Source organism: Pelophylax lessonae (genome assembly GCF_965119305.1).
Source record: "Pelophylax lessonae genome assembly, chromosome: 4".
Taxonomy (NCBI): Eukaryota; Metazoa; Chordata; class Amphibia; order Anura; family Ranidae; genus Pelophylax; species Pelophylax lessonae.
Genome location: NC_138771.1, coordinates 79,181,618 through 79,207,494, shown reverse-complemented (window position 1 = coordinate 79,207,494; position 25,877 = coordinate 79,181,618). Strand labels below are relative to the sequence as shown.

At 41.9% G+C, this 25,877-nt stretch overlaps 1 protein-coding gene across 1 annotated transcript in view; it reads left to right on the top strand.

Annotated features, from left to right (window-relative positions):
- AFG2B (AFG2 AAA ATPase homolog B) overlaps positions 1-17,631 on the top strand; it is a 36,621-nt gene extending 18,990 nt beyond the window's left edge. The window contains exons 4-9 of the mRNA XM_082254033.1: positions 4,462-4,620; positions 7,313-7,522; positions 7,648-7,869; positions 12,459-12,593; positions 14,328-14,453; positions 17,301-17,631. Coding sequence (XP_082110159.1) covers positions 4,462-4,620; positions 7,313-7,522; positions 7,648-7,869; positions 12,459-12,593; positions 14,328-14,453; positions 17,301-17,465 — 1,017 coding nt within the window. The 3' untranslated portion in view covers positions 17,466-17,631. The remainder of the gene's footprint in view (positions 1-4,461; positions 4,621-7,312; positions 7,523-7,647; positions 7,870-12,458; positions 12,594-14,327; positions 14,454-17,300) is intronic.
- The last annotated feature ends 8,246 nt before the right edge of the window (positions 17,632-25,877 follow it).

Sequence of the window (25,877 nt, the reverse complement as noted above, 5' to 3'; positions counted from 1 at the left end):
TGGATTCTTTATAAATTTTCCAGTGATGGACTTTGATTCCATTAAAATTGCAGCTCAAAAGTTGTCTGCTTTCTACAAGCATGATTTGGGCACAACCTTTGGTGACGAGCTAATTCAGTTTCAGTCATTCATTTCTTTGTTTCTCGATAAAAAACCAGATGACTGCAGCATAGAGCAATTTATGTACAATACAATTTTTGACAAGGATGTAAGGGATACCTTTCCCAACAGAGAAATTGCTTTAAAAATGTATCTCACTTTAATGATCACTAACTGTTCATGTGAACGATCATTTTCAAAAATGAAACGGATCAAAAAACTGTCTAATGTCTGCTGAATCGGATATACTTCGCAGTCTTGACTTCACCGACATTACAAAGACATTTGCTGCTAAAAAAGCACGTAGAATGGTGGTATAAATTGCATTAAATGCCCCGTACACACGTGCAGATTATCTGAAGACTTTTGTCTTCAGATTTACCTTTTCTATGTAGTGCAAGGGCCTGCCAGATTGCATACAAATTGAAAATGTTTAGGTTTGACCTCATATTATATGGTTTTGGTAAGTCTGCAGACGTGTGTACGGGGCATAAGTATTTCTTACTTTTTATGTATAGTTATCTGCACTTTTAGATTAGTGGTTGACCATAGTATAGCAGCTGTTGCCTAATAGGAATGTTAACATACAAGGATTCTCCATAAAGATTCCCAAGACTGCTATACAGAAAATCCTGTTTTTTTTTTTTTTTTAAAGGATGGTTTTATCCCCCTTTTTAATGCAGAAGCACATAGCTTCAAGCTTTAGTGTAGTAGATGATGTTACTCTGCTACCTGGTTACCTTTTCTCTAAATTGGAGTGGAACATAAGCACTTTATCTTTAAAGTGGAGTTCCACCCTATTTTTATACTTACCTCCATCTTCTCGCTCCGGGTCACCTGAAAAAGAAATGGATAATCGCATATTTTTATTTTTTTTTACTTACCTCGTAGCGAAGAAAATATACCTACCTTACTTCCTTCTTCCTCCTTCCTCGGCCGCGGCCCGTCGTCACTTCCTGGCTCTGCAATGATTCCTGGGAGCTGGACGTCATAGCTCCCAGGAATCATTGCGCCTGCACCGGCCCCGACGTCAGTTCCGGGTCGCGCGCGTCATCCCCTTCTAAACAGCTTCTGGGCATGCCCAGAAGCTGTGGAGGGGTGACGCGCGCGACCCGGAAGTGACGTCGGGGCCAGCGCAGAGCATCGTGGGACCACAGAAGGCGGAAGAAGACGCCGAAGAGGACGCGCTGGCTTCAAGCTGACCACATCTGAGATGGCAGCGCTGGACAAGACGTTTGCAAGGTAAGTATTTCGTCTTGCAGGTAAGTGCAACCCGGGACAGATCAGAGGCTAGCCATTGTGGAATGCACTAGCCCTGACTGTCCCGGGGGTATTAAAAAAAAAAAAAAAAAATCCAGGGTGGAACTCCGCTTTAATGTTTGATGTTGGATTCTACGGGTTATACGTTTTGATATTGGTTTATTTAATTGCTGTGTATTGTTGTTAATTGTTATTTTATTTATTAATATTTCTTTTTGTGTTACTAGGCAACATAGCTATTTGTTTTACACACGAAACATAATGTTGATTTGCACTGTTTTACTAAAAGTTGGCGAGTACTGTTACATACAGATCTAGCTAAGGACTTGACTTGCTTGTGGACTAGTTCTTTATGTTTACATTATTAAAGTTTTTTTTTTTTTTGATAATTCTATGTGTGTGTATGTTTTTTGAGATTTTGGGGTGGAGAGCTAAATTGCATGGGCGGGGGGGCCCCAAGAAAATGTTTGCCCAGGGTCCAATTCATATTAAAGACGGCCCTGACCTTATACATATGTCGTTATTTTGATCATTAAATGAACTATCATGAATTCAGTGGTAATAGGGTTAACCTGATAAATGTGATTTTTTTTTTTTTGATCTGCGACTTGTGGCAATATGAAGGTAGTTCAAAGAACAAAGTACACAGAGCTCAGCGTTGAAATGGTTATATGAGAATATTGCACTTGGCACATTTATCATAAAGTTTTATTCTATATGTGCATAAACTGCATTCTCTATTTTCTTCATAAGTTTATGGAAGTGGTTTGAAAATACTTGCTAGGCCAACATATGGTATACATACATATAAGGTACATTACTGCTTGCATTAGATTTATAGTACAAAGAATTTTGGATTAAAAGACATGGTAATACAGAACCAAAAGGAGGTGAGGCAAGCGATGTATTAATCTGGAATTATATATATATATATATATATAATTGCATAAGACACACAGAGCCGTGGCTTGGCCCCGTCCCCCACTCTCTCCTCATTGGCTCCTTGGCTGTGATTGACAACAGTGGGAGCCAATAGCTCCCCACTGTTGTGTCTGAACCAATGAGGAAAGAAAGACCGGGGACAGCCGAGGCTCCCCCTGCACATCGCTGGATCGAGAGGGGGCTTAGGTGAGTATTGGGGGGGGGGGGGCTGTGGGTGGAGCAGAATGCATGAAGGTAAAAAAAAACTTCAGCCTTTAAAACCAATTCAATGCAGCTAAGAAACAGGCTGGAGCTGATTTGTGTGTGTTCTGCTGTGAACTCTGAGAATGCATTTCTCCACAGTGTCAGCAGCTACAGAGGCCAGTAAATGTTTATTTTGAAGCTCATTGACTGCTTATTCAGAATGGTATGATACTTGAATATATATAACTTAGTCACAACTTCACATCAACAGTTGTAAATGATAAACCCCTTGCATTAAGAGTTTTGTTCATTGCATTAAAGCGTTGTTACCCTAAAAAAAAAAAATAGATCCTGTTTCCTTAAAGCATGTTATACAGCACAGTGCTTGTGATGTGTCATTTTACCCTCTGTATCACCTAAGAAACCTGGCTAATCCTGCCAGTTTCTATCCTCCCCTCTGTAAACTGACCATGGTGTATCATGGCTGCTGAGCCCTGATACCGTGGTCAGTGTACACGCCTCCATCAGCCGCAGACCTGCTCTGTCCTCTCTGTCATCCTCTCCCCCTCCCTGCCGGTCTTCCCATGTCAGTGCCTGCCCCTTTCCCTCCCGCTGCTCTCATATTTTTATATAAAATTATCCCATCCCCCTGTAATATAAAAATAAGTGCCCCTGTGTCTGTGTTATAGAAAAAAAATGCCGATCTGTACCTATATCAGAGCGGCTCCCAGCGATCGCATGACCGCTCAGCTCTTTTCCCCTCCTCCTTGGCTGATGTCAGTGGCAGTACTTGCCCCCCCACCCCACTCCCCCACTGGAGCTGTCACTATCAGCGGCTTAACAACCACTTTAACTGCTTCCGGACCGCCCGCCACAGTTTTACTGCGGCAGGCAGCCCCTCCTGCGCGAACTGACGTAGGTCTACGTCGGTAGCGCGCCTGCAGCTAGAGGGCAAGCAGGTGGTGCCCTCCCACCCCCACTCGTCAGTGGGAACCCGATGCACGGGGCAGGCGTCTCCGATTGCTGTCTGACACCCGCGATCGTTCCCCGCTGAGAGAGAAGAACGGTCAGCTGTAAACACAGCTGACCGTTCTTCTCTCTGGAATGATCAGAGTGCCTGTGACCCATCTATATAGGATCACAGGTCTCTCTGATCATTTCAAAAGCCCCGCCCCCATACAGCTAGAATCACTCCTCTAGGCTCACATTTAACCCCTTGATCACCCACAGTGTTAACCCCTTCCCTGCCAGTCTCATTATTACAGTAACAGTGCATATGTTTTGCACTGATTACTGTAGTAATGTCACTGGTCCCCCCAAAAGTGTCAAAAATGTCAGTTAGGGGTCCGATCTGTCCGCCGCAATGTCGCAGTCCCCCAAAAAAAATTGCAAATCGCCGCCATTAGTAGTAAAAAACAAAAAACGAACAATAAAAATTACATAAATCTTAGTAGACGCGATAACTTTTGAGCAAACCAATCAAAATACGCAAATTACGATTTTTTTTCTTTTTTTTTCTTTTACCAAAAATATGTAGCAGAAAACAAATTGGCCAAAAAATTTTGATTTTTAAAATTTTATAATTTTTTTGGGGAATGTTATATAGCAGAAAGTAAAAATAATTATTATTTTCCAGAATTGTCGCTCTTTTTTTGTTTATAGCGCAAAAAATAAAAGTCGCAGAGGTGATCAAATACCACCAAAAGAAAGCTCTATTTGTGGGGAAAAAAAGGACATCAATTTTATTTGGGTACAGCGTCGCACGACCGCACAGTTGTCCGTTAAAGCAATGCAGTTCCGAATTGCAAAAAATGGCCTGGTCATTAAGGGAGAAAATCCTTCCGGTCCAGAAGTGGTTAAATATTAGGACCTGAGATTTCAGTCTTTTTATATAGTGCTTAATTGATGATTGCTCTATGCATGAACTAATAAATGATAATTATACATAAACCATATAAATGATATTCTTTTTTTCAGGACAGTCAGACGAGTCAAGTCACTAGAGCACATTTTTATGAAGCTTTTAAAAAGATCCGTCCTTCTACCGCTCGTAGTGCCATTGGACAGGTGGAGTTTAAGCCAGTCTACTGGGAGAAAATAGGGGGTCTGGAGAATGTTAAACTCTTACTGAAACAGGTAAAAGACCGCTTGATCTCTAAGTGTGCAGAGATGTTCTTATTGGGATTCCTTACGTCTGCAGAAATTTCATATGTTCTGCATCTTAAAGTGGTTGTAAGTCAGAAGGTTTTTTTATCATAATGCATTTTTGCATTTTATACATTTGGATAAAATCCTTCTGTGTGCAGCTTCCCCCCAGCCCCCCCTAATTACCTGAGCCCCCTCTTGATCCAGCGATGGCCCCCACTGTCTCAGCCATTCGGGACTACCGTCCTCATTGGTTAAGACACAATAGGGCGGCACCATTGGCTGCTGCTGCTGTCAGTCAGTTAGCCAATGAGAAGAGACAGGGGGTGGGACCAAAGCTCAGCTCCATGTCTGAATAGATACACGGAGCTGTGCCTCAGCTCCGGTGACCCCATAGCAAGCTTCTTGCTGTGGGGGCACTCAAAGGGAGGGAGGGGCTAAGAAAGCTGAAGAGGAGGATCCAGGCCGCTCTCTTTGTTATTTTTATTGAAAAAAAATAGACTTTACAATCACTTTAAGACAATTACAAAAATTCCAATACACATTTGTGGTAAAAAACCCATTAAAGCCTAGCTCTGGGAAATATGAAAATTATCCCTTGTAGTGGGGCTGTGCCTGCAAGAAAAAGTTCACTGCTTGTCTAGTCTAGGGGAGAGAAGCACTTGATACCCGATACTTCACTCCCCCAGCAGATGGTGCTTTCCCATGCTTCGGCAGCCGGACATCCCTTGGCGTCCTCACATCCAGTGCAGGGCTGTGTCCTCTGTATTCGCCTTGATGGCATCAGGACTTCAGACCACTGGAGCATAGGGGAGGAGACACTGTGTGGACTGGTCTAATAGTGTGGAGGATTGGGTAAGTAAATCACCTTTAAAAGCTATGTTCACCTTTTGGAACATGTTACACCGTATTTGTTGTGTAACCTGTTTCAGCACATGTTCCCTCACCCCCTCTCCTGTGACAGCAGACGGGGGTTCCTCTTCCCCACAGCTGCTGTCGCATTTTAAAATCGGTGCATCTTTACGTCATTCATTTACAGCCATCTGTGAATTTACTACAAGTCAGGTCTGCCACCGTGACACAGACTTGAAGTTTTAATGGAGTGCGAGCGTGCTAAACAGTGCGCTCATAGTCCATTCACAGTTCCTGCAGCTTTCCAACAGCCTGTACAGACATATGCGCAGAAAGCTGTAGGACTTGTCTGCAGGGGCCTGACATTGCACCCCCAATCAACTAATCAACCAATGACATCACTTCCAGGTACTGGCAGCGCCGAATTAAAATAACTTACAGCATTCAAAACAGCCAAACTTGGCGTTTTGAATGTTTTTAAGTGCAGAGGAGGGGTTTGGGGTATTTTAGACCCCCAGATCCCTCCACCACAGTACCTGTAGACATTAAAAAAAAAAAAAAAAATTTTTAGAGTCCAAAAATATCGGCCGATACCGATATCCAATGACCAAAATATCGGTGTCAGTATCGGCATTAAAAAAAAAATATCGGTCGATCACTAATTTTATACCCTTTAGAAATTCTGCATTTTGTTTAGACCTATATCTGAAGTTATTTGTGTCTCTACGGACTCATTCAAGATTTTAACAGACTGTGGCCAGTATACCATGGAGGGGAAGGGGGAGATGCTATTTTCATATTCCAGAGAAGGAGGCCGTTAGTTGTGCTAAAGTGACTTTGTCACCAGTTTTAGAACTTGAAAAGCAGTCCTCTCTCCGAAGGATGCCGTTGGTACTCCTGTTCCACTTCCCTACACCTAATACTGTAAGGCTTCCTGCACACAGCCACAAGAGGGCATACAGCCTACATGGAGCATAAATAAACTGTGTAAGCAAGCTGCAGGTGCAGCATGCCGCCTCTCCCATTGCAATGAATGGCTGTATACTGCTATACAAGGGTGTACACCGTCACTTGTAAACTTTCACATAGGCATACAACCTTGGATGCAAGTTTCTGTGTCGTTTGCTGAATTGCTGCGCATGCGTGACCTAAACCAACTTTAGGTGTAAACCCTCCTTTAGCAGTGGATTGCCATTCACTGCAATAGGACGCTGTATGCTGCACCTCTGGCTCAATTAAACCAACTATTTACGCTCCATGCACGTCATATGCCTTTCTGTGGTTACGTGCATGATGCGTAAAGTTTTCTACAAAAAACATTTTTCAGCATTTAGCACTTCTGGGTGTGTCAAATGCTGGTCACTCCTGCTGCGCTGTGTAGATTTCTCCACTTTGCCCCAATGTCATTCTAGTACTCAAGGGCTGGTAGAAGGGTCCACAGTACACAACGGAGTCAGGGTATTTGACATACCTGAAAGGGTGCTGAATGTTGAACATCTTTTGAGCAAACTGTTTTTCAACCCATCTTTATTAACTCAAAACAGCCAATAAAAAAGGGTATTGCTTAAAATCCAAACTTTTAGCATTTTTAAATCTATAGAATTAATCGTTGACAACTATTTTCATAATCGATTAGTTGTCGATTAATCGATTAGTTGTTTCAGCCCTAAAGTTAATGTTTACTTCTCTTTTCCAATTTACTCACAAAGTTGAAATGTTGGACATAAAAAACATAAACCATGCTCTTTGACCCCGTCCTTTTTTCTGCTTTATGGGAATTGGAGAATGGCAGAATTCCTTTTATGGATACATTTTGTTTTTCTTTGTCTAGAGCATTGAGTGGCCTATGAAGTATCCTGAAGCTTTTCTGAGAATGGGTCTGACGCTACCAAAAGGAGTTCTGCTCTATGGGCCGCCAGGATGCGCTAAAACCACGCTGGTAAAAGCTTTAGCGACAAGCTGCCATTTTGGTTTTTTCTCAGTCAGTGGTGCTGATCTCTTCTCACCCTATGTGGGTGACTCGGAAAAGACATTAGCACAGGTAAATATTAATGGAGTTCATGTTTCTTTTTCCCGATGAAGGAAATCCAAAATCTAATTGGTGTACCCCAAGAACTAAGTTACTTTGATACAAATTTCATAAATTGTGTTTTTTTTCCTTTACAGCTTTTCAGACAGGCAAGAGCCAGCACACCAGCAATCGTGTTTCTCGATGAGATTGATGCTATAGTAGGGTGTCGATCAGAGGCCAGGACAGGTTCTGGTGTACAGGAGAGAATCCTTTCTGTTCTCCTGAATGAACTGGATGGAGTTGGGCTGAAGATTACAGAACGCAGAGGGAGCCGGAATTTGTTGGAAGGCAATTGTGATTATCGCCAAGATGAACCTGTAAGTTTTTCTATTCAACTGCACTAGATGCATGGTAGAATTAAATTTCGATTAAAAATTAAGATAATTTTGTATTCAAAATTATTTTTCTTTATTTCAAGGGACTTGGAATTCTTTTGCAGTGGAGATATGTGATCATAAAAACAGAAGTAGCATTTTACAATTACAACTGTAGAAGTGCTTTTCAACAGGCCATAAAGGGATCTTTAATGCCACTGTTGCATTCGTGGTTAGAGAGAGATTTGCTAAGGCATACTGGAACATCAATAAAAGAGAACATTACATTCATATACACTAATTGTGGACTGAAATGTACTAGTGTTCCAATAAGGATTTAAAATAGCCATAGACCTAAAGGTTGGGGCAGCGCGTCTGCAATGCAATAATCAAAGTAACACTAGTGACTTTTTGGGGAAGTCTGCTGTTTTGGGGAAGTCTGTCGCCCTGATTTTTTTTTTTTTGAAAATTGCATCTGGTTGAACTGCATGGTCTATTTTAAACCAGACTATGTAATATTTGTTAAAGATTAGATTATAGATCAGATATTTACTCCCCACTTTAAACTTAATAAACAACAACAAAATGGTAACAGTATAATTGGGGATTATGCAGTAATGTATCTATAATCCACATATACCTGAATCATTTTATTTATTTAAAAAAACCTTTAATTTACCTTTTAAAAACCTTTAGGGTAAACATTTGAACCTGATAAAGTTGAAGTAGAACTAAAAAGTTTTTTTTTTTTTTTAATTTTGGGTAGAATAAGTGAGGGTTATAACCCCATTAGCTATACACCCCTATTTTTATTTTTTATGCCATCTGCGTTACATTGGGGAGATTTCTCTTCACTTCCTGTCCCTTAACCACAACAGGAAGGGAGAAATCGGTCCAAAGTGAGGAAATCCTTGTTTTCCACCAGATCTAGTGCCCCTAATGGAAGATTTCTCCTCTACTTCTGTTCATTTTCACATTTTTACTCCTGATGATGGTGGTAAATAGAACAAACAGGGTGGGTAAATTTCCCTAACGGGGACATAGAAAGCATTTAAAACCTGACGGGTGTTAAAATACCTACTCCATGCAAAACTCAAAATAAGACTGGGCACACATATGTCATGCGTTAAATTATTGTCTTCTGTGCCAGCTCTGTATGAGTTGTATTTCACAGGAGTTTTGAGTGATGACTTTATTGTGTGTGTGTGTATGTATATATGTGTGTATGTGTGTGTATGTATATGTGTGTGTGTGTGTGTGTGTGTGTATATATATATATATATATATATATATATATATATATATATATATATATATATATATATTTATTTATTTATTTATTTATTTTTTATTTATATATTATCCTTTTAACAAGTTCAGCGTCCAAAGAGTGAACCTTTAATCACAAGCTAATGGTTGCAGTTAAAGTCATGAGCTTGAGGGGGTTTTGTTTAGTCACCTCGTTGCTGATCACTTTCACAGAGCCGGCAGCACGGTGCCCCTTCCCTCATGGTTCCCGGGTTCTCCCACTCTTACCAGAAGCCTGGGATTACAACTGCCAGCTAGGGAAGAGGGAGAGCAATGTATAGGTATATCTGGGTCTCAAACTCACATGTAAACCATAAAACCGGATGCGACTATGATTTTGTAACTTCTGGTTTCAGATCCACCATTTATTGGCCAGTACAGCCAGGGGACAGCATCTAACCAAGCGGATTTATGCTTGGTTAGATGCTGTGAAGGGCAGGGTAGACATTTGGGTCTATTGGACCCCTAATGTCTCCATAAAGAGTACCTGTCACCTGCCCAATTCTATCACATGGGGGTTTATTAACAAAAGAGAATTGATGATATTAGATCAATAGAGGTATATGCAATTAAAACACTTTGTGACAACACTGACGCAACCAATTAGATCAGAGGAGAAGTTAAATCCAATAGAACTATGTAATTTATAGTTAAAAATAAAACACTGTATATCGCTGATTTACAAAATACTCATGATGTTAGAGGAACCAAAAATACCTCCATTCATCGAAAAATGGGAAAAAGAGGGTCCTGTATACAAGAGCAACAAGTGAGCAAAGAACTGAGGGCTGTACATGGTCTGGCAGGGGATATAAATAGGATATAAAAGAACTACAAATGTTTGGTAAGATGGTATATTACACCTGATAAGGCACAAAAAGCCAGAAAAATCCTCCCTATGCTGGAGAAGATGTAATCGAAAAAAGCACCATGGCACATCTTTGGTGGGATTGTAGAAAAATACAGGAATATTGGCAGGAGATACAGGAATGGAGATACCTGATGACCCATGGGTCTGCCTATTCCATAACATAAGTACTACCAAGAAACAATACAAAAGTACAGTAGTGCACCATCTAATAAACGCAGCAAAGGGAGTAATACCAAAAACATGGCAAGACCCAGGAAAGCCCACAATTAGAGAATGGTTGAAGAGGATTGAATATAAATATATAAAATGAAGCATTGGAGTAGCAGGGAAGAGGACCAGGCAGAAAGATTCGCCAGCACATGGGATAGATGGATACATTTTAAGAAAACTAAGAAATATGCAGAGATAAAGATAGAATAGGAAAAAGAAGGAAGGAAGGAGTGGGGGGAAGGGGAAGGGGGAGGAGGAGTGCCGCACCTAGGGTAGAGGGGTGGGTAGGGAGGGAAAACATAGAAAGAATGAAGGAATATGTTTATGTATGTGTATTAGTAAATGATATGTAAATTGTTTTATATATGGAAAATCAAATAAAGTTTTAAATAAAGAAAGATGCTGTGAAGGGCAGGGGAGACATTTGGGTCCATTGGAACCCTAATGTCTCCATGAAGAGTACCTGTCACCTGTCCAATTCTATCACATGGGGGTTTGATAATCACTTGTGATAGCAATCAAGTAAAAAAACAAAAGTTGAAATTGTAAGAAAATGTATTAAAATTTTTTATATATATTTTTTTTTTTCCCTTAACCCCTGTTGCCCCGTGCACAAATGCAAGCCCAGGGTTCATACACGTATGTAAATTGTGGTCGCACCACACGTGTGACATATCCTCACTAACATCAGAGTGGGAACAATAATTCTAGCACAAGAGCTCCTTGTTCACTCTTAACTGATGTCCTGTAAATGCTTTTAACCACTTCAGCTCTGGAAGGTTTTATCCCCTTAATGACCAGGCCATTTTTTTGCGATCCGGCACTGCGTTGCTTTAACTGACAAGTGCGTGACATTGTACCCAAATAAAATTGATGTCCAATTTCTTTCCCCACAAATAGAGCTTTCTTTCGGTGGTATTTGATTACCTCTGCTGTTTTTGTTTTTTTGTGGGCTATAAACAAAAAATTACCAACAATTTTGAAAAAATAAAGCACATCCAATAAAAACATTTCAAAAATCAAATTTCTTTATCAGTTTAGGCCAATTTGTATTCTGCTACATACTTTTGGTAAAAAAAAAATCCCAAAAAGTGTATGTTGATTGGTTTGCGCAAAAGTTATAGCGTCTACAAACTATGGGATAGATTAATTTTTTGTTTTTTTAATTGTTTTTATTAGTAATGGCGGCGATCAGCGATTTTTAGCTGGACTACGACATTGCGGCGGACAAATCTGACACTGGATGACACTTTTTGGGGACCAATGACACCAATATAGTGATCAGTGCTAAAAATATGCACTGTTACTGTATAAATGACACTGGCAGGGAAGGGGCTAACACCAGGGGCAATCAAAGGGTTAAGTGTGCTCCTAGGGAGTGCTTTCTAACTGTGTGGGGGATGGACTGACTGCAGGAAGAGAGAGAGCTTTGTTCCTGATTAGTAGGAACACAAGATCTCTCTCTTCCTGTCTGACAGAACGGCGGTGTGCCTTGTTTATATAGGCAGACTGCATTTCTGTCATTCTCCTAAACAATCACGGGTAGCCAGTGGTCATCGTGGCCACCGGACCTTCTGATTGGCTCATGCTGTGTCCAAGCACAGCGGTAGCGCGGCTCAGGCGGCGGTTGCGCCCTAGAACCTTTCTAAAGAATTACGTACAGGTACCTGATTTTGTGCTTAAGGGCCGCCTTGCCGCAGTAAATGTATGTGGGGCGGCCCTTAAGTAGTTAAAATATCACCTTTTGGTCGTTTTTTTTTGGGATATAATGGGAGCACACAATTTTAAGACTTGGGATGTTTGGTATCTATTTACTCTATGCAACCTGATTTTTTTTATATTTCAACCAAAAAAAAATGGGTATTCTATTGAGTGTTTCTGCACTTAAATTCATTTTATTATACTTTTTACTGAAAATTTGCTTTTAATACACAGCTGGGCAAATATCATGTGACATACATTTGCAACTATCATCTTTTTATTCTACAGGGCCTTTGCTTTTAGAAAATATATAATGTTCTTTCGGTTTAAGTAATTTTTTTGTCAAAAATTAGGATTTTTATATGTATGCGAAAAATAAATAAAAAAATTGCTCTGGAGCCGAACTGGTTAATTATTCCATAAATAATTAATTGCAATAAAAAGTATTATCCTTAAATTGTTTTAATATGTGTTTAATATGATTTGTTTGTGTTACTCCCAGGACAAGTTTCAGGAAGTGGTTAACAAATCGGTAATGATTGTGGCAGCTACAAACAGGCCTGATGTTCTGGATGACGCTTTGCTGCGACCAGGCAGATTGGATAAACTACTTTATATTCCACCACCAGATGAAAAGGTAAGTGTTGGTTTCTTCATTTGACAATCAAAATTGCTCAACGCTGGTCCTCAAGGTTCATTAATAGTGCACTTTTTTCTAACACTGGCCTGGCACATAGCTTCATAAATCACTAAGCTGTGCAATATACATTGACTATATACTGGATATTGAATTCATTTTTTGCTACCTGCCACATATTTCCATCTGTGTTTTGTCTTAGGGAAAAAATAGATACTTTTCAAAATCCTCTTCCATTTTGCCTGGCAGTAAGAAAAGAGCTCAGATTGCAGACAAATCCACACAAGAAGTGTTGAGTCTGGAGGGAGACATTGAAACTCCTTAGGATACTAATCTACACTGAGCACGATTGGTAGTGGTGGGGCTATAAAAAATCCTATCTTGGCTGGCCTGTTGATTTTTGCCTAGTGTCCTTTCTCCTGTAGGTGGCATGAAATACACATGGTTATAGACCAGTGGTGATCAACTTTGATGGCCTCAAGGTGCAGCCCCTGACACTTCCAGAGGGCCGCACAATAGCAGAACAATTTTAGTGCTTTGTGACAGTTTTGGTCCTATACATTTTTTGCAGTGCATCACAATGCACACTGAAGAGTTTAATAACCCCAGCATTGGGGTCAGTGACGAGAATATCCCCCATCATTGGTGTCAGTGGGTCCAATAATAACCCCCAACAGTGGCGTCAGTGGATGCAATAATAACCCCCCCAATCAGTGGTGTCAGTGCAGTAATAACCCTTAAATATTGTGTCAGTGGACACCACTAACCCTCAGCACTGGTGTCCATGGAGGCAATAATACCCTTCAACAGTGGTTTTGGTGGACATAATAATAACCCTTAACATTGGTATCGGAGGATGCAATAATATCCTCCACATTGAGGTCAGTGGACGTAATAAAAATCCTCAACATTGATTTGAGTGGAGGCAATAATAGCCCCCAATATTGGTGTTAGTGGACACAATAATAACCCTCCAAATTGGTGCCAGTGGTTGCAATAATAGTTCCCAGCACTGGTGTCCGTACTAATAACACACTCCCCACATGGTTGACACTGGCAGTGACATTTACCCCCACCTCCCTGCATTGGTGGTCAGTGGCAGTGACATTTCAGGACCCTATTCCCAATGATTAGATGGCAATTTTGTACCTTTTGTAGCAAGTTATAAGGCGAGAGCCAGCAGCCGTGACTGATCTGTGTTACATAGGTGAACTAGGCAAAACTACACGGGTACCAAAATTGTATATGTTTGTGGGTCAGCATCTTGATCCAGGAAGCAGATGGTGATCATGAATCATACCTTAACATATTTGGTTTGGGTCTTCTGGAGAAACGTGCAGAAAAGGGCATTGTCCCGGGGATTAGTAATAAATACCTAGAAGTGTTACACCTGGTCTAGTATGCATGCACTTAACATGTGATTCTAGCTCTGCTTACCAGAACATTTATGATCTATTCAAATACGAGAGTCAGACCCTGATGGTAATTCTGACATTCAGTGTTCTGTATTCAGGTCGGTGATATTGGGATACAACATGGAGATGGCCTCTGACATTAGTCAGTGGTTGTAACAGTATTGGGGAAGGCCAGGTACTGAATTATAAAAGTAGTGAATAGGGTGGCAGTGAAAAGATACTTAAGGCTCTTATGTTCTTTTTATTATACTGCTTTTGTCTTACCTGCTATTTGGGTTCTGATTTGTTCACTGTTTTTTTTTTTCTGCTATGCTGACAGGCGCGGCTATGTATCCTTAAAATCTGCACTAAAAATGTGCCATTACATTCTGACGTGTGCTTAGAAAGGATGGCAGCTGATACTCCATTTTACTCTGGCGCTGATCTCCATAATCTTTGCAAAGAGGTGAGAATGAGTTCAGTATTGGAATGGTACCTTCGGTTGGTAAAGATGGAACTTATTATATGAGTTCCAAATCTCACTGTAGATTGTGAGATTAAAGGGTAAGTTCACATTTTGGGAAAAATAATGAATGCACATATCGTTGCAGGGAAAAAAATGCATTTATTATTTTTTTTTTCCCAAAAGGATCCTGGAAAGCATTGCACCCATGATCAGTGAATCAGGGATGTAATGGCAGACAGCTTTCAGCCTGTACCTGCATACGGGCTGGCTGGCTGGTAAATGAACTACGAGGCCGCTCATCAGCGACCTTGCAGTCCATTAGGAACTACAAGCCATCAGCAGCAAAGGATGGCGTTACTTGTAGTTCAAGTCATTCACAGGATCTGTGAATGAGTGATGTGCCCGTGTGGGCAGAGCCCTGTACAGGCCTTGCTATTTTCAAATAGTGACAGCGGGCACCAGGAGAAGTTCCCTGCTCACTGTCACTGGGGAGGGGGAGTGAGGCTGCAGCTACTGGAACATGGTACATGTTCTACCCTAAATACAGGTGAAACATGTAACATGTTCCAAAAGGTGAACTTATCCTTTAACCACTTTAGCCCCGGAAGGATTTGCCCGCTTTCTGACCAGGCCCTATTTTGCGATTCGGCACTGCATTATTTTAACGGACAATTGCGCGGCCGTGCGACGCTGTACCTAAACGAAATTTATGTCCTTTTTTTCCCCACAAACCTCCATTTAAAGCAGTGTTTTGTAATGTTTGTGCATGGTTACGACTACGCGGACCGCTGTGCATTTTTCCCCATGTCTCTGACTGTTGTGGTCATGTTTTGCATGTTTTTATCCTTTGGACATCAATAAATCTGGATTTTAATACTTCACATCTTCAACCAGAAGTGCGGCTCTTTGTTTTCTCACACTAATACTGAGGGTGATCAAGGGGTTGTGTGTGTGTGTGTGTGTGTGTGTGTGTGTGTGTGTGTGTGTGTGTGTGTGTGTGTGTGTGTGTGTGTGTGTGTGTGTGTCAGGGACAGAGATCACAGTTTCAGCATAGCTGAAACTTCTGATCTGTCCCTGCCTGTCAGTGAGAAGATATGTCTGCTTTGTTTACATAAGCAGGTGGGTCTTCTCTCTCTTTCCCAGACGATCGGGGAGGAAGGTGGCAATCGCTGCCTCTCCTCCCCCGGCCCGACTCCCGCTATGTCTAAATACAGCGGGAGCGTGCCTCTGGTGGCACGCATGCGCCACGAAAACTGCTTCCCCTCCACTCACTTAGTACTACGTGACTGGACCCAGGGGAGCCGCACTGCCGCAGTAATATTACCGTGGGCGGTCGGCAAGCGGTTAAAGAAGAGTTCCAGAATTGGTGTATTTTTACATAGTACTGTACCTGGCTGATGCCCCTGGAAATCACTGCAGTAGACGCCGCTACTTCAGTCATCTCCACTTGCTTTCAGGTTCAGTGATGAGTGGACAGCCTGATGCATTGAGAACACAATACTTCACATTTTCTGAATGATCGCAAGGTGTTCTCGTTGGAGAGGCGGGGCGGTGATGACATCATGCTCTCCACCTTTTCCAGTAGAGGAAACAAGTGGAGAATACTTGAGTAGCTGTGTCTACTTTGGTGATTTCCAGTGGCTCAAACTGGACCAATGTAATGAAGTAAAAATTTACCATGCATGGAATTCATCTTTTTTTTTTAAAAGATGTCTTAAAGAGTTTGTAAACCCATAGATTTTTTTTTTCCGCAACCTGAAAGAGAAAGACATAATGAGCTAGTATGCATCGCATACTAGCTCATTATGAAATACTTACCTTAGAACGAGCCCCCGCCGTACCGTCCGCTTACCTGTATGACGGGCGACATGTCCAGTCGCCGGTCTTCCGGGATCACGGCATCCGGCCATCTGATTGGCCGGAGCCGCAGTGATGTCACTCCTGCGCACGCGCGCTGGAGCCGACGGTCACGGCACGGGACTTTGAAGGAACGGCTCCAGCGGCTGTTCCTTCAGAGCGCATGCGCCAGTGACGTCACTGGCTGCATGTAAGGTAAATATCTCCTAAACCGTACATGTTTAGGAGATATTTACAGTACCTATAGGGAAGCCTCATCATAGGCTTACTTATAGGTAAAATTGTCAGAGGAGGGTTTACTTCCTCTTTAAATTCTATTTAGCGTGTTTAATCCAGTGAAAGTTTCCCTGCTTAACTGAATAAAAAAAAAAAACCTAACTGGAAGGGTCAAACTCTCAGGTTTTTATTGCTGAATGTATCCCAGTTGGGGAGATTTACAGGCCATACATTGACCAATTTTTTTTTAATTCAACCACGGGTTGAAGGGAAAACAATTGGTTGATTCCCCCATCAACACATTCAGTGTTGATGGGGGAATCCCTCCTGTGCAGCTATTGTATTGTCTGACAGGCAGTGATTGAAAGGAAAACAAAAAGACAAGCTGATTGTACAGAAGTCGATCTATCGTCTTCAGTACAACCAGCCTGCCTATATATGGATTGAAATTTGGACCGTTCCTGCTTAATGAGCCACATTTCGATCCATCTATGGCCGCCTTTACTCACTTTCTGTCCTGAAGACTATGTGTAACAAGGACAGAAAGTGAAAGGATATCTCTGTCCCCAGAGTTTGGCTCTTACCAGTCCATCCAAAACATTTAACTGAAGATTACCTTACAATAAAATCTAATTTATTCCCCCTTGATTTTTGTGCCTAGCCCATTGCTGCTTTAGTAAGATTTGGTTGTACAAGATGGGCAAAGGAAAGCATATAAGTGTAAAGATATGTGTGTGTTATTCTGATACGTGTGTGTGTTATCTTTTCCTGCAGGCTGCCCTGGTTGCGTTACAGGAAACTGAACTACAGGCTACCCATGTGAAACAAGAGCATTTCCAAAGGGCTCTAGCATCCGTACCACCATCTTTGAATGCCAGAGATCTTTTAGCATATAAAAAGTTACATGGACATACAGACCATGAATTTCTTTTTAAATAATGAATAAATGTACTTTGATCTATTTGAAGCATGTTTGCTCTCAAAGGCATATGTCAAAGAATTCAGAAGAATCTACGAAGTGCCTCAAGCTGATATAAAATGCAATCATTCATCCACACAGGACCTTTACTGCAGATATACTGTCCACCTCTGCTACCGACATCTGTACTTTGCACACAATTATGGGGTCTGCAATATAAGAATAATGTTGTGGCTATTTAGGAATATTTCTGTTCAAATTGCACGTTCAAAGTAGTATGTACTTATTTTCAGCCTGTGATCTTTAGTGTCAGCCAGTGATGGCTGCAGGGGAGAGTGCTTCACATGCTTCCTTCTCCTTTCCCCTGCAGCCACCGCTGGCCGACACAGGGGAGCCCGATCTCATGACCAGGCTGAAAATAGGTAAATAGACATCTTTTTTACACCGTTAGGGTCCTTTCACACGGCCGCTCCGTGTGTCCGCAAATCATCCAATCCGTTTGCGGATGATTTGCGGACATAATGTAAGTGAATGGCACTGCGGGTGTCAGCGGAATACCATCCGCTGACATCCAATTTTCCTCCTTTCAGTTCTGTTCCGTTTTTACGAATGGAACAGAACCCTATTTTTCCTTCCGTGTAAAAAACGGAAAGGAAGGAAAATCGGATGTCAGCGGTGTCATCCGCTGACATCCACAGTGCCATATACTTACATTATGTCCACATATCATCCGCAAACGGATGGGATGATATGCGGGCACACGGAGCGGATGACAGAAATGTCATCCGCTCCGTGGAAAAAAAAAAAAAAAAAAAGTCCCGCAGCGGACCTTTCACACGAAGCGGCCGTGTGAAAGGAGCCTTAGTCAGCAAAGGTTTTAGAAGTGGGGGAGGGAACATTTTTAAAGTGGTTGTAAACTATACCCTATAATGTTAGTACCTATATTATACCTATATATTTGATCACCTGTGCGATTTTTTTATTTTTTGCGCTATAAACAAAAAAAAGCCACAATTTTGAAAAAAAAACACAATATTTTTCACAATCTGCTATATAACATTCCCCAAAAAATGTAAGAATCTAAATTTTTTAACATTTTAGGCCAATTTGTTTTCGGCTACATATTTTTGGTAAAAAAAATAGCAATAAGCGTATTTTGATTGGTTTGCGCAAAAGTTATTGCGTTTTACTAACTACAGGAAATTTCTTTATTGTTTTTTTTTTTTTTTTTTTACTAGTAATGGCGGCGATCTGCATTTTTTTGCGGGAGTGCGACATTGCGGCGGACAGATCGGACCCCTAACTGACTTTTTTGACACTTTTGGGGGGTACCAGTGACATTACTACAGTAATCAGTGCTAAAAATATGCACTGTTACTGTAATAATGCCATTGGCAGGGAAGGGGTTAATACTATGGGTGATCAAGGGGTTAAATGTAAGCCTAAGAGAGTGATTCTAACTGTGGAGGGGGTGGGCTTGTGTGATGATCACAGAGACATGCGATCCTATATAGCAGGATCGCATGGTCTCTGTGATCATGTCAGGGAGAAGTACAGACGGCTGTGTTTACATCAGCCAACCGTCCTTCTCTGTCAGTGGGGAGAGATCGCCGGTGTCAGGCGTGATCGCCCCTAGCTCCTCCCCCCCACATGTACGGGGCTTTGCCTGGAAGAGTCAGCCTGCCACAGTACATCTGCAGCGGCTGGACGTAAAGTGGTTAAGGTCAGTGACCAATATTAAGCAAAAAGAAAGACTGGGCAAAAAAAGGCATTCATGAAAGAGTTCCAAGGCAAAAATCACTGCTGACCAAAAAGAACACAAAGGCTCGTCTTACATTTGCCAAAAGGCATCTGGATTATCCCAAAGACTTTTGGGCAAATATTCTGTGGACTAATGAGACAAAAGTTTAACTTTTTGGACGGTGTGCGTGCCGTTACATCTGGCATAAAACTAACACAGCATTTCATAAAAAGAACATCATACCAACAGTTTAGACAGTGAGCCTGAAATAAACAATAAAAGGTAATAGGTACCCACATCCATATTGACATCAAAATGGAAAAAAATCAGGGACAGAGACTGTTGTCCTCAAGACGACAGTCTCAAAAATAAAAAGGGGGAGGGGGGAAAAACCCAAATGGGTAATTGGACTTTCTCTGCTTTTTTTTTAAAAAAAGGAGAACACGGACAAGTAGTCCGACAATCGTTCATTGGACACAAGACATCTAAAAAATACTTATTATAGTCAAGACACAGTGCAGTAATTCATATTTAGGCGTATATTCCTCAACATGTTTCGTGGTGGTGATCCGCTTCTTCAGGAAGACAGGTATATACACGCTCTCTAAAAATAATGACAACATGTGAATGGGTGATACCAATAAATAAGTATGCAGCATAAAATATACAGAATATACAAACAATAACACAAAAAAAAAAAAAATTATTTTACTTTTTGAAATGTGGACAACATGGACTATTGTAGATAAATCTGGTCAAATAATGGTATAATGTGTAGTGGTAGTAAAAGCCTACTCAGAAAGAGAAAAGAAACAGGAAAAAGGGGGGGGGGGGAGAGGAAGGTAGGAAAAGGAGGGGGGTGAAAAGGGGAGAAGGAAGAGGAAAGGGGAGGACACAAAATAAGGTGAGTGAGAGGAAATACTAGTAAGGTACATAAATGATTAAAGTAAGCTGGAAGTAAAAAAAACTGACCTGTGTTGATATACACATGTGAAAAATACCAGTAGAATCAGAGAATTTTAAACATCAAATGTGACCTTGATAAGGTATATTCACATGAAGAAAGGGTACAGCTGCAAGGTAGGAATCATAGGGCCTCAAAAAGATGTTCGATAGGCAGAAAAAGCCATTTGTGGAAACTATGAACCCTGAAAAATGGGGGTGAAAAAAAAAAAAAAAAAAGCTTAATATCACCTGTAGTGATAGGTACCGAGAAAGTTCAATTACCCATTTGGTTTATTCCCCTCCCCCTTTTTTGAGGCTGTCTTCTTGGGGACAACTGTCTCTGTCCCTCATTTTTTCCATTTCGATCATACCAACAGTCACACATGGTGGTGGTAATGTGATGGTCTGGGACTTCAGGACCTGGACGACTTGCCATAATTGATGGAACCATGAATTCTGCACTCTACCAGAAAATCCTGAAGAAGAATGTCCAGCCATCAGTTCCTGACATCAAGCCCAAGCGCACTTGGGTTATGCAGCAGGAAAATATTTAGAAAAACACCAGCAAGTTCACCTCTGATTGGCTCAAAAAAAAAAAAAATAGAATTTTGGAGTGGCCTAGTCAAAGTCCCAACTTAAATCTGGTTGAGATGCTGTGACATGAACTTAAACAGGCTGTTTGTGCTTCAAAACCCTCCAATGTGGCTGAATAAAACAATTCTTCAAAGAGTGAGCCAAAATTCCTCCACATTGCCAGTCAAACACGTGATTGCAGTTGTTTCTGCCAAGGGTGGCACAACCAATTATTAGGTTAAGGGGGCAATTACTTTTTCACGTAGGGCCAGGTAGGTTTTGACAGTTTTTTTTTTCTCTTAAGGCCCCTTTCACACGGGTGCCTCTGTGTAGCTGATTCTGCATGCTCATCGGTTGATCACTCTGCTGATCCCCACTGAGCAGGCAGATGACAGGTCCGCGTCTGTTGCGCTGTGCAGAGTGGACACGGACACAGTCCCATTCTCCTCTATGGCGAAATCAAACAAAAACGGACTGCCTGTCAGTTTCCATCTGATCTGTTGGACTGATAGAAAATAGGACCACCATCCTTCTGGTTTTTTCGGACAGGATCAGATCAAATGGCGGCGCCACTCCATAGGATAAACTGGAAGGTCTGATCAGGTTTACCTGAAAAACTGACAGGCGGACCTGAACGGACACAGCCCATGTGGCACATGTCCGTTTACACCCACTGCTACATAGAGAAGAATGGAGGTTCCGATCAGGTCCGCCTGAAGAACGGACAAGCGGACCCGATTAGAACGTTTGTGTGAATCGGCCTTTACCTGACATGATTCTAATCCTAGTGGAACTTCGGAAAAAAATGCAACAGAGTTGCCAGTAGTTTGCCACATCATTCTCCTTTGCATCCTTGATTAATGTTTCAGTGTACTTGTAAATTTTGTCATTGGATGAAGACAGAATAATGCTTAGCCTTGGATTAGACGAGTAACTGGCACATTCATGCATAGCACCAGAAACCACGTGCAGATACCTTTTTGATTTGGACTGGTCTGGATATCGATTATGTATGGTATTGACTGCAGAGCGATCAACTGAGAATTGCCTAAGTTACTGTATTGCAAATATATCTGTAGAATGCAGATCCCTTACACATGTGATGAACGTTTATACTGTATTTAGACTATATCAATTAGTATCAGAGTCTGGCACTAATTCACAGTGATGTTTGATGCATATCTGAGCCCACTTAATCCTTGGAATTCATAAAGTGCTTTGCAGACCATAATCGGAATTCTGTTTAGTACACTTTTGGTAGGTAAAGCTGAAGTTTATATGTTTTGGGGATACAGCAGCAGACATTATTTGTGTCATGTTGCTTATCCCATTAGGCCTCGTTCACACAGGACACTGTAACCCATGGCCTGTGTAGGGCCGGGTTTACAAGGAGAGGGATGTGCTGGTGTTCCGTGCATCCCTGTGTAGGAAGTCCTATAGCTGTCAATCGGGACGCAGCAGCTGCACGGACACAGCCACTGCTCCCAACCTGATATCCATGCGGATGCATGGCCCTAAACTTACCGGGTTGAGCTTTTCTCAAACACAGCCTGGTGATGGATCTTAAAAGAACACTTAGTAACCCATGGAGGAAGCCTAGGGTTCCACCAAGCTCTGGTTGAGAAATGTTTTTGAAGAGTGTAGGCCACTTGAGTGATTTAGTAACAGTCTGTGTGTTAGGAAAGAAAGAAGAGCAGGGAACTGGTTGCAATAGCGGCTTGTGCTTGAGAGATGCTGGGATCATGGAGGACCGGCAATCATTCAATAGAGCAGCATGCATCGGAAGGAGGCTGTGTGGATTGCCATAGGTTTGAGGTCATGGACCACAGTAGTTGGCTCCACAGGCTGAGCATGTCTGGTCTAAAGTCTGTACGCTAAAAGATGCTCCTCCTCTCAGAAGGTTTGGATAAAAGTTGGCCACTATAAGGCCAAATGTTTGTGAACCATAAACCATTGCGCCTCGGGCCACAACAAGACAGAACATGCACATCTCTTGGCAGTGTAGGCTACTTTTGTAGTCTCCATAACTACTTTTCGGGTAAAGAAAAAGAAAATGGATGTCCTGCTCCATGGGGGGGGGGGGGTGTGTTTGCTGTCCCTGCCATTTGGTATCCCATATACAGGAACAGGAATGCTGTATATGAGATACCAAAATAATCTTCCTTTATTCTCTAATGCAGTATTAAACCCAAAACACTTATGATATGGCAGCTTATCATTTCTTAGATCTGATGGCCACATTAGTTTTCTGTTCCAAGCTTTCTTCTATTTACATCAAGTGATCCAGGCCATTAAGTATGTGGTTCTAAAAAAAAAAAAAAAAAAAAAAAAAAAAAAGCTCTCTTGCAAATGTATCAGTTTACAGGGATTTGACAAACCATTCAACACGGACAGGGGTGCTTACAATGATCATTGAGCAGCCAAATCCTCCGGGGCTAAAGTGGTTAAAATCTGCTAGTACATATAACACTACCCCCCACTGACAATGCTGCTGTCCAAATGTACCCCCTGTGCACATTCATCCAGAGTTGGGGCACTCTAATACAGGAGATATGCTATTGGCCAGATCACCTGGTGAAACAAAAGGGGAAAAAAAGCCTATAAAAAGAATGCAGTCACCACATCTAATGATTGGTAAGCTGCAATAGAATACATTTCTGGCTTTGGGTTTAATACTGCTTTAAAATAGCCAGAAGGAACAAATTCTATTCTGACATGTTTCGCGATAGGTACAGCACAGTGCTACGCTTCGAGCGAAACAATGTGACAATAGAATTTGTTCCTTCTGGCTATTTAATAAAAGATTATTTAGCGTCTCGGGGTACAGCATTCCTGTTGCAGAGATTAGCGATTTCTTCTGGGGAGATGAGACAAGCCAGCATTTGAGAAGTATTTATGGATTGTGAAGCCTGATCTCAACTGGACAGCCTGTGAAATATCGGACATTGAATAAACCCAGTGAAACAAAGTTATAATTAGCAAATAAATATTTTATTATAACTGTATTGTGCAGATTCAGTACCATCTTCTTTGCTATAGAAGTAGTATGCTAGCAATGTGGTTTTTACATTTTGAAATCATTATACATATTTGAAGGCAAAAGAATTAAATGTATTTACTAAAACAATTAGATAACACACCGAACCAATTTCAGCACATCATTTTTCCACTTAAGTTTCCAGTTTGGTTATACATGTACAGTGCAAACAGGGATCCGTGCTCAACAATATGTATATTTACAACACTCAGCCACCCATAGCAATAAACGTCAGTGATGTGTCCCATGATAGCTGTGATATCATCAGTCATTTTTTCAAAGTGGTACTTAAGTCATACATTTTTTTCTTTTACCATCATGCAAAAAACCCTTCTGTGCTTGTTTCTGCCCCCCCCCCCCCCCCCCCCGGTACTTACCTGTATTGATCCAGAGCTGTGCTTGTCTGGACTTCTCTCCTTTCTCTTACAGACTTGGCTGAGGGAAGTGGAAGTCATTGGCTCCTGCTGCCATCAGTCAGATCCAGTGAGGCGGGGTCTAGCCACACTATGTTCATCAGTGGACTCACACAACCCAGCATGTGTGCTACTATAGGAAGCGGCTTCCTCTGGTGGCACACACACAGAGGAGGAGAGCAGAGACCTCTGGTGGGGGACCCTAGAACAGGAGATTGGGCCTGCTCTGTGCAATACATTGCACAGAGCAGGTAAATATAACGTGTTTTTTTTTTTCTTTTTTTAGAAAAATAAAATAAAAATTACAAGTCACTTTAACCCTTGGCCTCATGAATTTGGAGCCATCTAATTCAAAAAGAACAAATAAAACTTTAAGTACATGTCCACTCAAACTTTTTTCATTTGCGTGGGGAAGGTTAAGAGCCCATTCAGACTAGCGCGACTTGTCAGGTGACTTGTCAGCCTGACAAGTCGCGGTAGGTCGCAGTCCATTGAGTAGTACAGGACCCGTTCTAATAGGAGCGACGCAAGTCGCTCCGACTTAGAAAAAGGGTCCTGTACTACTTTGGGGCGATCTGGGAGCGACTTGCATAGACTTCCATTATGTGAAGTCCCTGCAAGTCACGCCGAAGTCACGGTGCACGCGACTTCACAGGTCGCCCCCCGAAGTCGGATTGCCTCAGTGTGAACCGGCTCTAAAAAAGGATTTACCCTTACTACTTCTCTTGAGGACATTGTATTACTAGACAGGACGTGAGGGGAACTAACCAACAAGAACACAGATGGTAATAAACTGCTTTTCTTTAGTAAAGTAGGGGTAGGCTAAAGTCTCCATCAGCGTCTTTAAGCTGCCTTTGCCCATATTGCAAATTTTCCCTTATTTCCTGTCTGGTGAAACCATTCTTAGCAGGGCAGGGAAACTCTCCGTAATGGAGTCACCCAGCAGAAGGTTCTAATCTTTCTCTGTCCAAATCTAGGAAAAAAGATTAAAGGTATTTTTGCACTAAACTAAAAAACAGATTACTCTAGAGCCTCCAACATGAGGTCCCCACCTCATAAAGACCCCATTCAATCTACTTGCTAGTTACATTTCTTGATAGAAAGAAGCCCATCTATTCAACTAGAGTGGGTCCCAAAGAGCATCAATATATCCAAATGGCAGAGCTGGAATCCAATATTGGGAAAACAATTGCAGGTAGTGGAACCTATCTTAGTACTTCAAGTGGTTCTAAAAGGCAGGTTATCCTAATGCATTCTGTGCATTAGCCCCCTAATACTTACCTGAGCCCCATCTAGATCCAGTGATGTTGCACAAGAGCCTCAACCATCCAGGACCCTCCCTCATTGGCTGAGACCGCAGCTGTGAGCCATTGGCTCACACTGCTCTTAATTAAAGCCAGTGAGCCAATAGGGAGATAGAATGGACACAGAGCAGTTTCTTGGCTCGGGTGCCCCCATAGCAAGCTGCTTGCTGTGGGGGCACACAGCCGGAGGGAGGGGCCAGGAGTGCCGGCAAAGGACCCGAGAAGAGGAGAATTGGGGCCGCTTTGTGAAAAACCAACTGCACAGGTGAGGTAAGTATAACGTTTAAAAAAAAAAAACGAGACTTGAATATCACTTTTAGAGATATCGGAATCCTCTCTGGGTTTCTGGCCCCGTTCACATAGGGGCGATCCGACTTCGGGTGGCGACCTCCGAGGTCGCGGTGCGAGCAGCGCGCCGC